Source organism: Nilaparvata lugens, chromosome X, assembly GCF_014356525.2.
Source record: "Nilaparvata lugens isolate BPH chromosome X, ASM1435652v1, whole genome shotgun sequence".
Lineage (NCBI taxonomy): Eukaryota > Metazoa > Arthropoda > Insecta > Hemiptera > Delphacidae > Nilaparvata > Nilaparvata lugens.
In genome coordinates, this window is record NC_052518.1 from 5,840,772 (window position 1) to 5,856,681 (window position 15,910).

Genomic DNA, 15,910 nt, shown 5'->3' on the forward strand with positions numbered 1-15,910 from the left:
ACCTTATAATTTCTATAAGATTAAACAGATGATGTTTGTCAAGTTGCGTTTAATGTGATAGAATTCATAACGATGGTAAAATATCGTACGAACAAAAATCAATGTGTGTGTGCGGGGCTTTATTCTGAAGGTAATAATTTATTGCCGGTTATTAATAGTGATGTAGGCAAGGCCTGCATGGACACTAATCATGTGGACCCGGTTGCCAGGGTGATTGTTGACAGGGTAACCAACTGTTTATGAGAAAATAACTAGTTGAGTTTTAAGTTGGATTTTGATGAGAGATGTTCAAATATGTTTCATTTTATTTTGATCTTGCTTAATATGTAAACTTTTAATAAATAAAGTGACAATTAAAAAGCACATCTACAACAACATTATTACTCTTGACAATTCCTATACTCTGATAAGAGTCTGTAGGAAGCTATTGAAAACAAACAAACTTTATACGTCATAATATTTGTCAAATCTCAACGGATTTTTCTCTTTGTTGCAGCAAAAGCAATCTATGACAACAAACTTCTCGAGTGCTACTTTACTCGTTCCTTCTACAAGCACATTCTGGGTATTCCGGTCAAGTACACGGATATGGAGAGTGAGGATTACACTTTCTACAAAAGTCTCGCCTACTTGAAGAAAAACCATATCTCTAGCATTGGATCTGATTTGACATTCAGCACAGAGGTATGTAACTCTTTTCTGACATTTCATTGATTCATTGCGTTTAAGCCAATTATATGGTTCAAAGGTCTATACTATAGACAATATATATATAATAGTATTAGGAAAGGTCGATCTACCCTTTCATATCAGTAAAAGACAGTATATCAAATTTATTCACTGTAGTGAATCAGATTTATTATTATTTGTATCATTATCTAATATCATTGGATTAATTATTAATTTGTATGTTGTCACAGCATATTTAGGTATTTTCACCCATTAAGCTGGGGTATCAAGTGAAAATATAATTGCCATAAGTTGTAAATGGACTGTTTGCACACAGCTCGGCCGAGGAGCGAGTATCAATAATACCATTAAAACTCATGGAAAATATATTTTCACCATTCACTGTCGTTGTGTGCCAATCCACCTTTAATGTCTCTTTTAACTTTTGTTGTCAAGTCCACGTTATAATGACAGTATATGATTAACATTGGTTTTACTATCCTTGTCTATCATTCAGATAACAGATGGCGCTATCCTTTCTTGCCAGAACGCTTTTTAACAATGTAGAAAAATGTAATTAACAAAATGTTTAATCATTGACAAATGTATTTTCTTAACGAATAAAAATATAAGTGAATATTTAACACAAGAATGAACCGAATATTACATCAGATATACAGGCATCAGCTATCTTCTATAGAATGCAGTGACAAGGCAGAGAATCGGCAAAGTTGGTCTCCTATCTTTCTTCACTGCAATTATAACGTGATGCTCTCCAAATTAATAATATGTCTTTGATAACTGTCATAAAAGCTATATTAGTAATTTGGTTTCGATTGTTCTCAATTGGTTGTTTTTGTTAAAGTTGATTCAACCATTATTGTCAATTGTATAATTTCTTACTTGATTCATATTCTATTAATTATTCATCTCATTTGTTGCGATTGTGAATTGGAATAAATAAGATATGAATTTGAATTTAGGTGCAAGAAGTTGGAGTCACTGAGGTGAGGGAACTGAAACCAGATGGACAAAACATACCCGTCACTGAAGAGAACAAACTCGAGTACATACATCTCGTTTGTCAAATGAAAATGACTGGAGCCATCCGCAAGCAGTGAGTTATTCAAGTCTTTATTTCAATTGTAGTTCTATTTAATTCCAGTTTCTTAATATGTCCCTTCATGTCTTGTTTTAATAAGAATATTATTTGTTAAGGTGCGTACAGATTTACGCACCGCGAACACGAGCAATTCACTTTTAATCAGCTTTCTATATCTATTTTTATATATGTATCTGTACAAATACAGGTATAATCAGCTGATGAAAAGTGAACTACACTTGTTTGCGGCGCGTAAATCTGTACACATCTTAAGACATCCAAAACACTTGAATGTTTTCAAATATTTCTCTATCAAATTTATAGATTAATTATTAAATCATGATTGTATGGTATGAGATGTTGTAGTATGTGATGTGGTAGGTGTTACCATGAAACCTGATTCTGTAATATGAATTAATTTTTGAATAAATATAGTGGTATTGACAATATCAACGTCTTATTCTTTCAATTATTTAATTATTTGTTCAAGTGATAATGATTTAATTATGTATGTATTCTCCATTTATTATTTGATATTTTTTATTGCTCGAACCTTCATTTTGCTTTACTGCTCAAAGTGAAAATATCAAATGCAAATAGCATTGTTGTGAACTCCACCATTAAAATTCATACAAATCAATCAAATTTAAATAATTTTCACCTCTGTTTTTAGGGCTACTGATTACACAAACAATTAAAATGATCAAGTACTCTTTGAATAATCAATCAATAATTCAATTCAACACAATATACATAAAAGAAATCAAAATAAAAAAAATCACAATCAAAAATAAATTTCTAATGAAAAAACAAAAACAGGCTTCATGTTGGGGTGTATTTTATGCACAGGCTTCATAATGTATGTTTTTCATTGGGTCTTATTTGGAGTAATTTCTATTTTATGTTTGAAGTTGTAAGGTTTATTGTGTACAATGGATAAGATGTATTGAATAAATGTAATGTTTTGCTTTGCTTCAGACTGGATGCTTTCCTCGAAGGATTTTACGACATCATTCCCAACCGACTGATAAGTATTTTCAACGAACAGGAACTTGAATTGCTCATTTCCGGCCTACCCAACGTCGACATAGATGATCTCAAAGCGAACACCGAATACTACAAGTACCAGCCCAGCTCCCTCCAGGTATCTTCATATTCTTTCCAATGTTTTTGCTTCGTTTAGTCTGAAACTCTGTAGTCTACCAAACTTTTACATTATTCAATAGAATATTCCACTAATGTAGTAAACTTTGGTGTATGTATAAGGGCGGATTATTGTAGTATGATTATTGAACAGGGAGGTGCAGAGGAAACCCGTTAGTACTCTGTGACGGGAGGGGGTATTGACCTGGAACAAATGTTGACAGATGACCCATACTATGCCATTTCAGTCACTATGGAGCGTTGGAATGCACAACATCGTGTGTTCTCTGTCGAGCAGTTTTTTAGAAGCAATGAATCTGTAGTCACAGTGCAACAACATCTTTTCCGTCAATATTCTGACTTGATCCACATTTTCCGGAGTACTAACTGAAAGGGAAATACCAGGTGGTCTATTTTTCATCACAGTATTTCGATCAGACACTCTGCACCTCGACGTCCAACTATAAAATATTGACGGAAAAGACGTTGCACTCTGTGACTATATAGATTCATTGCTTCTAAAAAACTGCTCGACAGAGAACACGATGTTGTACATTGCAATGCTCCATAGCGACTGAAATGGCATACTATGGACCGTCTGCCAACATTTGTTCCAGGTCATTATCCCCTCCCGTCGCCGAGTGCTAGCGGTTTTAAAAACATATGTTTCCTCTGCACCACTGTATATAAAGAAACTATAAACCCTTTCACCATTTAATGTCTATGGAGACATATCATAACTATGGAGAAAACATACTTGTATAAGAAGAGTGTATGTTGTAGGGGTAGGTCGTTCCAAATTCCAAGCCGACTACTGTCTTATTATTACTGTTTTGGTCGCGTGAGGGTGTAAGAATGGCACATTATGAGAGACTACCAGCGTCACAAAGCTTCACGAAAAAGAACTACCATGACTTGGCTTGAGCTAATAGTGAAATTTGGAACAAATATGGGATAACTTCTTATGCTATCTTTTATCTATGCTATCAGCAAGTAGTTACTGTTTAATTTTATGTGAAAAGGCTTGTCTCTTGTATCAATTCAGGTATTCGATATAATATATTCTTGTGTTATAGATTATCATAAATCCAACACTGTTGTCAGAAATATAGTAGGATTGTTTTGTAATAAACTAGCACTTGGGGCCGAGACAGAGGAGGCGTTTTTCAGACGAGTCGGCACGGTACGACAGGACAGGAAGCTCTCCCATTGGCTGATTGGGTTGGCGTATCGAGAATCAGCCAATCTGAGAACGTCCTGTCCTGTTGTGCTGACTAGAAAACGCCTCGTGTGTCACGGTCTTTACGTAGTCTTGATCTACTTTGATAGTTCCCATCTCTCCTTTATATATTATCTCACCCTTGTCTATATCATTCTACAAAGCACATAGCGCTATCCTTTTCTAGCTCCGCAACTTTTCCAGATCGTTTTTCAACATTTTGGGGATGTAATTGATAAACAGAATAATTAATCTTAATATATTTTGTAAATTATTAAATCATTAAGAAATATATTTTCTTGACATATAAAATATAATTGCTTATTTTTAACAAGAATGAACAAATCATCTGATATATCGCTTTCAGCTATCTAAGAAGGCAGTGGCATGGCAGAAAATCGGCAACGCTATTCCCTTATCTTTCTCCACTGCCAATATAAAGTGGACCTCACTATAGAACTTTTGTTTCTCGTACAGTTTGATTTTTAGAAAACACTCACAGAAAGAAAGTCTGATATTCCATTAGTTGATAGAGCCTGTGTCTAAAAAAAAATTTGTTTATAGATTCAATGGTTCTGGAGAGCCCTACGTGAATTCAACCAAGCTGAAAGGGCAAAGTTCCTTCAGTTCGTCACCGGCACGTCGAAAGTGCCCCTGCAAGGCTTTTCAGCCCTTGAGGGTATGAATGGAGTCCAGAAATTCCAGATACACCGTGACGAGAGGTCAACCGACAGACTTCCTTCAGCTCATACCTGGTAATTCAACATTTTTAGCGTTTGTTTCTTTAATTAAAACCATTATATTCTTTTCCATCTATCCATTACTGTTTTAAATTTAGGGTAACCGTCCACTGGAACCGTATTCAACCGATCCGTTCGGCCGTTGGATCGGACAAATCTGCCGGCCGTTAATTCGGCCGAATATGGTCGTCCATTGGTACCTTTTACGTCTAGTTCAGAAGTTGGCTGAACTATTGAATATTGAATTAACTACTATCATAGCCACTATAATTTTTCATAAACAATGATTATATTGAGATTGAGATTTTGAAAATTGAATAAACAAAAATCCACTAGATTAGTTATTCATTACAATTATCTTGCCTTCAGATTATATTTGTTGAGCAATCTTTATCCACAGATTCCTTTGAACTTCACGACGATGATATCTTTTGTCTCTCATATGTCCCACAATGGAACATGATCTTGAACCAAACTTATCAACTTTTCATTGTCCATAGTTACAACTTTATAAAACAGCAACTTGAAAAAAGAAACAAAAACAAACAAGACTGTGAAACAATTTTAGGTCAGGAACACTTTGTTGTCTCAGCTCGACTAGTTAGTTCGGCCGGATAAAGCCGAAAAATCCCATTCAATTTGGATCGAAAAATTGATCGGCCGGAGACGGCCGTGCACGGACGTATGAACCTGTTGCAATGGACGAGCATCTATAGCTTTCTTTGTTGGGGGATTGTTCGGACGAGTTCGGTAGTTTTCGGCCGATGCTAGTTTGGACAAAAACGGTTCCAGTGGACGGCCCATCTTTATGAAGCCTAGTCTACAACAGAGACTAACACATAACAGTATCGGATTCTTCTTGTATAGCCGTAAAGCTGAAATAAAATTACAGCCCTATTAAAGTTGGTGTTTCGTTTGTGCTTGAATGCCGTCGTTGACCACGACAGAGTGAGGATCTCACATTGGGTAGATTTCAATTTATCTAAAAGATTATGTTCAATTATTTTTTTAATGGGGGATGTTTAGTTTATAGTCTACTTTCAAATGGCAATATGTCAATATTCGATATGCTTTAATTTTTAAATAAACACAAACAACGCCTTGTTTTTTATGGCTGAAAAGTTGAAGAAAGAAAATATCTATTCTTAGTTTGACTAAAACTAAAAGGGCTAGACCATATTAAACATTTTCCCAGGCGTTTTTAGAGTCGGAAGGGTAGGAAACTGTCCGTTTGGCTGATTGAGTTTTCGCTCAATATAGTCTGAACCTTATTAATGTGTTTATTAAATAATTGACTGTATGTTGGTGTAATGACAAAATAGTGTGCTATCGCACTCTTATGGTAACAATAATTCAATTTGCTGTTTTAAAAATGGATTCGGTCATTATTTTCCCATTCATGATGAGTTATGGAATCAATTATTGGGAAAAATCCTTTGAAATTTGCTTGTATATTTTCATAAATAAATCTATAGCCGCCGTCTATTCCATTGTGCTAATGTTTTGGTTTCAATTTTCAGTTTCAATCAACTTGACTTGCCTGTTTATGAGGACAGTCAGAAGCTAAGGAACAACCTTCTCAAAGCGATTCACGAATGCTCAGAGGGCTTCGGTTTCGCTTAATCCACTTTTATCGGATTCGCTTCATCAACTTTTATCTTGTTAATATAGTTTGTGTATTTGTTTCATATTTTGTATATCCTACTCTTTAACCATTGAAATATCATGAAACTACCTGTTGTTTAAATAATTTCGAGACTGAAAGACGAATATATTAAATGTGTATAAATATATATGTAATTATATATTTTTTTTGTAATGGATGAAAATAACTAGTTCTTCGAGTCTATAGAGACGCTGTATTCTTTTTTATTTTGTATCAATAATTTTGAAAAATAATGAATATTGTAAAATATCATTTAACTCTAGATTTTTCTATCAATTGATTTCCCAATAAATGTCCCATAAATTCAAAGGTGTTCTGTAATCATGATGAAATTATATTGTTTCTTAGATTCATGTGTAATGATGAAATCAAGTTAAATCTCATATTGTTTTTGATGTTAAACACTTCATTATTATATTTTTTAATAGTTCACTTGAAACTATAATAATAATAAATCGCTCGATATTATTATTATTACTTGAAACTGATATTGTTTTATTATAACTTCATTATCACTTTTTTTATAATTAAAAATGTAAATTTTTCAGAAAATATAATGAAATTGAGTTCACGTTTCTTTTCAAACATACTTTAATGGGTTTAGTATCTGATATTTGTATTTTCATAATATTGTAGTTCAGTTTTGTATTCTCTCAAATTTGATCTGTTGAAAAGTGTGTGTTATAATGAATGTTCGCTGTAATTTCGTAACTTTAGCTGATGAATGTTCGCTGTAACTTTGAATGTCAAAAGTAACTGTGGTGGCTGATTTCTAAATAATTGAAAAACAGATGCTTTTTCCAAACATGTAATCGAGTTCAAATTCAAACACATTGATGATTATTAATTGATTTGCCAAATAAATTCAATGAGTTGAACCATGTGTTATCTTTGGAATTACCTTCATGTCTAAGTATATTTAGCCTATATGTGAAATATAGCAAGGTGAACGTTATGGCAGTGGTGAAACATAGGAGAACTGATAAAGTTTTAGTTTTACTTTTAAAGAATAAAGAGTTGACGAGGGAAACTCACAAAGAAAACGATTTTACATACCGACTGCGTTTTAATCACCATGACAGTGCTGCCACCATAGTTGTTCAAACACATAAATAATTTTGACATTACAATAGAAATAATACAAAATATAGTTTTACATGAATTATTATATTCCAACACTCCTCCTTAATGTCAAAATGTTTTAACAAAAAATCAGTTTACATCTAAATTGTTATTTCTTAAATGATAATAAAGATTTTAATCAGAATTACTTGTTAGAAAGTCATCACTTGTATTACTTGTTTTACATAGTCACCAACATATCTTTAAACTTCAAAAATTTGTTACTCAATAATGGTTTAGTAAATATGTCAGCTAGCTGTTTTTCTGAACAACAATATTTTATTTCAAAGATGCCATTATGAAATTGTTCGCTTACAAAATGGTACCTGACATCAATGTGTTTACTTTTCCTGTTCATTTGACCTGATTTAATTAGCTTGATAGCACTTTGATTGTCCACATTAAGTACTGTATTTGTAGTTTTGTTAGTCAATTCTGAAAGAATAGTCTTCAAATATTTTAATTCTTTACAACACTCTGCAGCAGAAATATACTCAGCTTCTGCTGTGGATAAGGCAATAATTGGTTGCTTTCTAGAGCTCCAAATAATTGGTGCTCCTCCCAACAATATAACATACCCACTTGTGCTTTTTCTATCATTTAGATCACCAGCATAATCTGAATCACAATATGCTTCAACTTTCAATACATTTGACTTACAACATCTAAACCAACATCTTTTGATCCATTTAGATATCTTAGGGTTCTCTTAACATTTTGTACATCTTTAGCACTAGGGTTATCTAAGTACCGGCTTTCATAGTTGACTGCAAAAGACATGTCAGGTCTTGTTTTGTTAGTCAAGTATAGCAAACTACCTACCGCCTCTCTATAGGGAAAATCTATTCTAAGCTTTTCAATTTGGTCATTTTTTACTATGGGTGTATTTTGATATTTACTGCCAGTCATACTAAAATTTTCAAGAACTTTCTTAGAATAGCTTGTCTGTGTTACAAAAATGCCTTCTTTGTTTTGTCTTATTTCCAAACCTAAATAACTAGCTGGATTCTCATTTACTGTCATTTCAAAATGTTTCATTAATTTTTCCAATAGATTATTCATTTAAGTTTCATCCTTGCTCATCAAAATTCCATCATCTACATGTATGGCTAAATAAAGTTCATTTGAACTGTCTTTGAAAATGCATTGATCAGATTTTTGTTGATGTAAGTAAACCTTCTTGCTTTAGAAAAGATGTTAGTTTTTTATTCCATTGAGAAGGGGCTTGTTTTAATCCATAAAGGGCTTTCTTCGATCTACATACCTTTCCTTCTTCATCACCAAATCCTTCTGGAATTCTCATAAAAATTTCATCATCCAATTCCCCATACAAAAAAGCAGTTTTTACATCAAATGTTTGGATTTTCAAATTATCCTGCGCTGCAATTGAAAACAAAATTCTTAATGATGCATTGTCTACAACAGGACTAAAAGTATCTTTAAAATCGATTGAACCTTCTTTCTGTTGACATCCTCTAACAACTAACCTAGCCTTGTATATCCCATTATCTTTTACTTTGAATACCCACCTACTTGTTAAAATTTCCTTTCCATCAACAATACTCCAAGTATTATTCTTTTCCAAAGATACTTTCTCTTTATTTATTGCTTCCTTCCATTTTTGTCTGTCCTCACTCTCCATGCATTCCATAAATGTTAACATTACTTGTCCATCATTGTATCTAGCAGGTAGTCTTATATTATTTCTTGGTCTCAAACTATAATGTTGATTCACTTCTTCTAATTGATCCTCATTCACCATCTCTGCTTCTTGTTCTCTTTCATTCATCTCATTCCTGATCTCTGCTTCTTGTTCTCTTTCATTCATCATCTCTACTTCTTGTTCTCTTCCATTCATCATCTCTGCTTCTTGTTCTCTTTCATTCATCATCTCTGCTTCTTGTACATTTTCTTGTTCTCTCTGATTTTCTAAATCATTTCTATTTTGTCTACATTTTACAAGCATTTAATTTTGGTCTTTTACAGTTTCATTTGAATAGAACATTCTTCTTTTTCATCAAACAAAACATCTCTCGAGATAAAAATCTTTCTTTTTACTGGATCCCATAATCTATAACCATTTGGGGCATATCCTACAAAAATTGCCTCTTTGCTATGGCTGTCAAGTTTTTTAAGTGGACCTAGTACTTTTGAATGCTTATTTTTATTCCCTTCCAAAATAACAATTTCGTTTTTCATGATTTGGACTTTACTTTTAGTAAACAAAACTTTTCCACCATTTTCGGTAATTGCATTTACTGACATTAAATTATTAGTGAGATCTGGGACATATGTAACATTTTTAAGTATACACTGTTCTGAGTTTACAACTCCTGAAGCTAATGCTACCATACTTTGATCTTTCTTGGCAACAGATATCGTTTGTTTACATGTTTTTACATTATCTAAAATACTGACATCATTAGTCATGTGGTTTGGTGTACAACCACTATCTATGATAAATACTTTATTGGAGACATCCTGACCCTCAGTTGCTTTTAGGCTATGACTTATTGAACTATTTACTTGTGTTAGAGAAGATGTTTTACTTTGAGCCTTATTACGAAAGTAACCGTCTTTTTCATTGTGATTAGTTTTTTTACAGATTTTACATGACTTGTTATCACTAGACCTATTGTTTTTCAAAAAACAATCCTTTTCATAATGATTTGACTTTTTGCAATAAGTACAAAATTTTTGTTTAGACCTGTTATTTGGGCAGTTATTACAAATGTGTCCATATTCATTACAGGAGTAGCATTTTGTTGTCTTACTATTGGAAGTAGAAGCCTTGATCTTACCTTGTTCTTGTCTTACTGTTTTAAACGCCAGAGATTCGCTCCCACCTGACCATTTAATTTCTTCTTGGAGAAGTCTAGCCTTTAGATTATCCAAAGTCTTTTCCGTGTTTACTGTAGAATCCCATGCACTTGAAAAATGTTTATACTGTTCTGGGAGTACACTCATTATTTTAGTAATCACCATTGTTTTATCGATTTTCTGGTCAAGTCTGTTCAATTTGTATGCGATGTTTTGAATGTATGTTAGGTTACCCAACATGTCTTTATCTGTAGAGAACTTGCATGTATAAAAGTCTTGAAGAAGAGCACATTTTTGTTGAGTTGTGTCACGTATAAATAAATTTTTCAATGTGTCATACATTTCCTTGGCACTATTACACGATATAATATGTATTTTTACATCATTGTCCAGCGTCATCAAGATGTAATGTTGAGCTTTTGCGTCTTTGTTTTTGAAAATCTCAATCTTATCAGCACTTTCACCCTGTTGTTCTGAAGTTTCAGCTCCATCTACCACATCCATCAGATCTTTAGCTTTAAGTAATATTTTAATTTCAAATTCCCACATAGTGAATGAATCTGCATCCTTCAGCTTATGCACATAATTTTCCCCGTCCATTGTCGCCATTTTGAGGTTACCTTTTACTATTATTTTATTATTTTAAGAGAAAAACCAATAATCACTTTTCATGTTTTACTTGTTTTAAGATTAAACTTTTTACTTGTTTTTACGTTTTTGGCCATTATCTGGGCCCATAACCTGATAAAGTTTTAGTTTTACTTTTAAAGAATAAAGAGTTGACAAGGGAAACTCACAAAAAAAAACGATTTTACATACCGACTGCGTTTTAATCACCATGACAGTGCTGCCACCATAGTTGTTCAAACACAAATAATTTTGACATTACAATAGAAATAATACAAAATATAGTTTTACATGAATTATTATATTCCAACAAACTCAAGGACCACCGTCTGAGAGAAATCGTTAATAGCCCAGTCAATGAAGGTCCAAAAAAGCAGTTTCAATCCGAAAATTAAATAAAAGCTGAATTTCCCACCATCGATAGAACCCTCTTGGGTCATTCTCCCAAAAGTCCCAGGAAATCCCCTTGGAGCTTTCCGCCCTAGCCCCCTAAAACATGAAAAATGCAGGTAAACACGGGAAATCTATTATCTCTGTAACCATTGATCGGAAACAGTTCTATCATATGCCATTCGATTTGTTACATTATGGACTACAATATTAGTTATATTCATTTTTTCAATAAAATAACAAGTTTTCTTGATAAAATAATATATATGTAAAAATTCAGGAGGTTTGTGATTTGATTTTTTTTGTTTTCTTCGATTAACTTCGAAACAAGTAGTTTTAAAGGAAAATGAGTCGAATAATTAATGTAGCCACTCTCATTTCAAATCCATTGATGTATATTGTTATGTATTTGCAATTCGATTTGACGCTGTGGAAGAGGAAACAGTCGACGCGGAACGGCGCGGCTGACTCTCTTAGCCATAGTAAACAGCAAACTGGAAATCAATTATCTCTGTAACTATTAATCGGAAAAAAATCTATCATATGTCATTCGATTCGTTACATTATGGACTAAAATATTAGTTGTATTCATTTCCTCAATAAATCAAACAGTTTCTTTGATAAAATAATATATATGTAAAAATTTAGGGGTTTTTCGATTTGATTTTTGCTTTCTCCGATTAACTTCAAAGCAAATGATCTAAAGAAAATTAGACAAATAATTAATGTAGCCACATTCATTGCGAATCCATTGATGTATATTGTTATTTATTTGCGATTCGATTTGACGCTGTGGAAGGGGAAACAGTCGACGCGGTACGGCGTGGCTGACTCTCTTCACCAAGGTAAACAGTAAAATACAGTACGGTAGTAGGCCTACTGCTTTCTAAGTTGCATCTTATTCACACTATGGCGCTCGAAACAATCAATTTTGTCTATTGTTTTGACATGCGATGAAACTAATTTTTCACATTTTAATTCTCTAAAATCATTTTCTTGTTATAAATGTGCTAAATCATGCATTCTCTAAATTCTCTAAAATCATTTTCTTGTTATAAATGTGCTAAATCATGCATTCTATGACAGACAAAGATATTGTTTGCAACCGATAAAATATTCATACTATTACATAATATTATAAATATTTAAAATATGTGTGTATGATCATAACTCTATGCTAAAAGTTATCATAAGTTATGAATGTCAAAAACTGAGATAAATCATAGATTAGAATAGTGTTAACAGTGGCAATTTCCTGAAAAATCATAGCGTGCAGTGTTTGCTGTTTTCTACAGTTAATATTCTCCAAGCCAGGTTGATAATATACCTTCAGTTGAGCCAAATATATGTGACGGCTGAGGCATAAAAAAATTTATACATTGTGCTTGTTGAGGGGGAGTTTTGACAACCCACAAAACTCATTTTTCATTTGAAGAAATAATATCAAAAAGGTGCATAGGACCTTACTTTTTTGTTCAGCTTGCCAAAATACCCCTCATTTCAATATTAAAATTTTCGACTGACTGTACAGTGAGATAATCATTCTATCAAGGCTTGAATAATTTTGAAATTTTAATTAAACAAAAATGGTAGAGAATAATTATCATGTAGATATCAACACCTTTATTTAAAGACATATTAACTGCATGCGTTTTCATATTGCCAATACAGCATTGATAAAACTGTAGACGTTTATTTAGCAGTCTCAAAAAACTGTTCCAGCTGAAAAATATTCATTGATTACCAAAACAATACTATTATTATGGTATATTAATGATAATAATTGATTATTAAAACAATACTTTTATTATATCAATTGTTAGATGTATGCACTACTTTCATTTGTTTTCAGTTGTATCTTTGTTCGGTTCGTCATTTTTGAATCTGGCGCGCTTCCAGTGCCAACTTAATGTGTTTCCCCTTATTTTTTCCCCGGTCGTAAGTTCGTCACGCATTTATTGCTTTTGCGTCTTGTATTATTATCGTCTGACTCTTTAATCATTTTATGGTCATTGCGATTGTATTTTTTTTAATCTCTTTCAAGACTTTCTGTGAAGTTTTGAGTCTATTGCGTTGTGTTTTTCTTGTCATTTCCTGTTAGTTCCACATCGTTCCGCATCCGCCCTTTTGGTTGTAGGATGCTTCACTCGTCGACAACATGGCCGTTCCGTAGCGTCTTTCTCCATAAGTCACAGTCACCAAAATTTCTGAGTTTCCCGTATTTTTCACATTTTACCAATGTCTGGTTTTAAATCTTGTTACGTTAATCATATTCGACGTTTTGAGTCATAAATCCTTAATTTCTCTTCGTTATTTATTGAAATAGCTCAATATTTCAATTTGTGCACCGCGTCCTCGTGGACAACTTTTACTCAAAGTGTGTTTTCTCCGCATTGGCCGTTTCCTTCGGCAAAACTCAGACTTCCTCCTAAGCACGGCAGCTTAGGATAACTTCTACGAGGAATTCGTTCCCAGTTCAAGCTGTTCTGGATCGTCTTCTATTCTCTTGTCAGTCTTGGTCTTACCACGCTGTCATCTCTCGGGGGGCCTTCAACCTTAGAAGGTTCCGTTGATAGTACTCTGCTGCTTCAACATCTCTACTGTGCACTCACAGTATTCGTCGTAGAAGGTCGTCTGGAGTTCAACTTCATCGGGTGTTCAATCCATTTGAACACATACTTGGTGGACATCCATGTTCACAAGTCTACAAGTCGAGGCTGGTCGCACTTTGTCCTCTCCTGGGCATTCCTACTTCTTCAATTCAACATGTCTCAAGCTGAGTAATTTTATATTTTATCCTCAATTTCATTTTGTATTTTTTTAGGCTACTTTGTCATAATCTCCCGTTTAATGTGTGTTATTACTGGATTCACAATTAATCGTTCAATATATTTGAAACATCGCATTTTGAAGCTTCACCTTTGCTTCATATTTTGAACAGCAATTTTCATTGCAAATTCAATTTTTACATAACCTTACCTTGAAGCCACAGCGCTTCAGTGAACTTTTCAGTTTTTCCTAATTATGTTTATTGTATTATAAGCATTCTAAGTATTGCTTTACTAGTTCTGGTAATAGCTATTACAAATTTTCGGACTTGTCATTACATCGCCTTTCGGCGTATATTTCATTATAACCTATATTTTGTAAATCCCAATTTACATAAGCATTCTAAGTATTGCTTTACTAGTTTTGATACAAGCCATTACAAATTTGGACTTGTCATTGCATCGCTCTTCAGCGTATATTTCTTTTGTGTAATCTGTTTTGTTTACATTTCCATTTACATAACCTACTTTGTTTTACAACGTTTTATTTGCTAGCCTATGTGTAACCTTGCTACAGATCTTTTCCTATTGCAGTTATTACAATAATTAGCCCTTGCTATTATTATTATCTTTATTCAAGTCACATTTTTACTAGTTTTGAATCTACTGACTTAGTAATTTGATTAAGTTGCTACCGCAATATAGCGTTCAAATAATTGTGCTATTGTTCTGATGTGTGTAATAATTATGTATTGATGAGCTTTCTACCAATTTTAGACAGCACTAAATAATTTTCATTTTTACCAACATTTTTGTCAACTTATGTTTTCTACAATTGAGACGTTTCAAGTCTTTATCTCGATTTATTCAAGACTCAAATCGATCTAATCAATTCAAGCATTTTGTTAGCATCTTGCGCATACCCTGTTTTACATATCATCCTATATTGTATTATTCTTTGTTTGTTGTACTAATTAACCTTTGTATTTACAGCTAATGTTCTCTGTAGATATTTTGTATACCTATTGAATTATCAAATTGTTTTGTCTTTACGAATTTGGTCTAGTACCTAAATTAAATTTTCATAAAGCAATTCACCCCTTTGAAAATTATATTTTCTTAATAATTCATGGTCAATTTGAGTAGTAGGCATTAAAATAACTTTGCAATTTATCTAATTTCATACAATTATTTTAAAGTCAATTTTGTATTTGAGATACATCAAATTCTCTTTTTTCTGCTTTTGTGCTTATGTGCCCATCTGAAATCTAGTTACAGCAACTGCTGTTTTTGTTCATATAAATTTTTTACTATTTTCTGTTGTTTATTAAATTGAATATTGTTAACCAATCTTTTCATTTGGTGTCTTACCCTTTTTTCTTAGCTACTATCAGAGTTACCATTTTGCCTCCAAGCTGCAATCAGTCTTGCAAGCACAGTGGTTACTCATCTCGGATATGTGGAATTTCGTCCATGCAAGTAATAAGACTTATTTATTTCTTACTCATCATTTTTATTCATTCGGCTCATTGCCACACAAATAAGATACAGTCCACTAATTTCTCTTGGACAAATTCTTCAAGATTCAAAATGACTTAGTCAAAAAGAGGGCGCTTCCAATGGGAAGCCCAATATCTGTATACT

At 33.0% G+C, this 15,910-nt stretch overlaps 1 protein-coding gene across 1 annotated transcript in view; it reads left to right on the forward strand.

The window, feature by feature from the left end:
• LOC111051988 (E3 ubiquitin-protein ligase HUWE1) overlaps nt 1-7,417 on the forward strand; it is a gene marked incomplete in the record, with an annotated part of 177,940 nt that extends 170,523 nt beyond the window's left edge. The window contains 5 exon segments of the mRNA XM_039441421.1: nt 497-684; nt 1,653-1,786; nt 2,750-2,915; nt 4,698-4,888; nt 6,394-7,417. Of these exon segments, the coding sequence (XP_039297355.1) occupies nt 497-684; nt 1,653-1,786; nt 2,750-2,915; nt 4,698-4,888; nt 6,394-6,496 (782 nt within the window).
• Between the last annotated feature and the right edge of the window lie 8,493 nt (nt 7,418-15,910).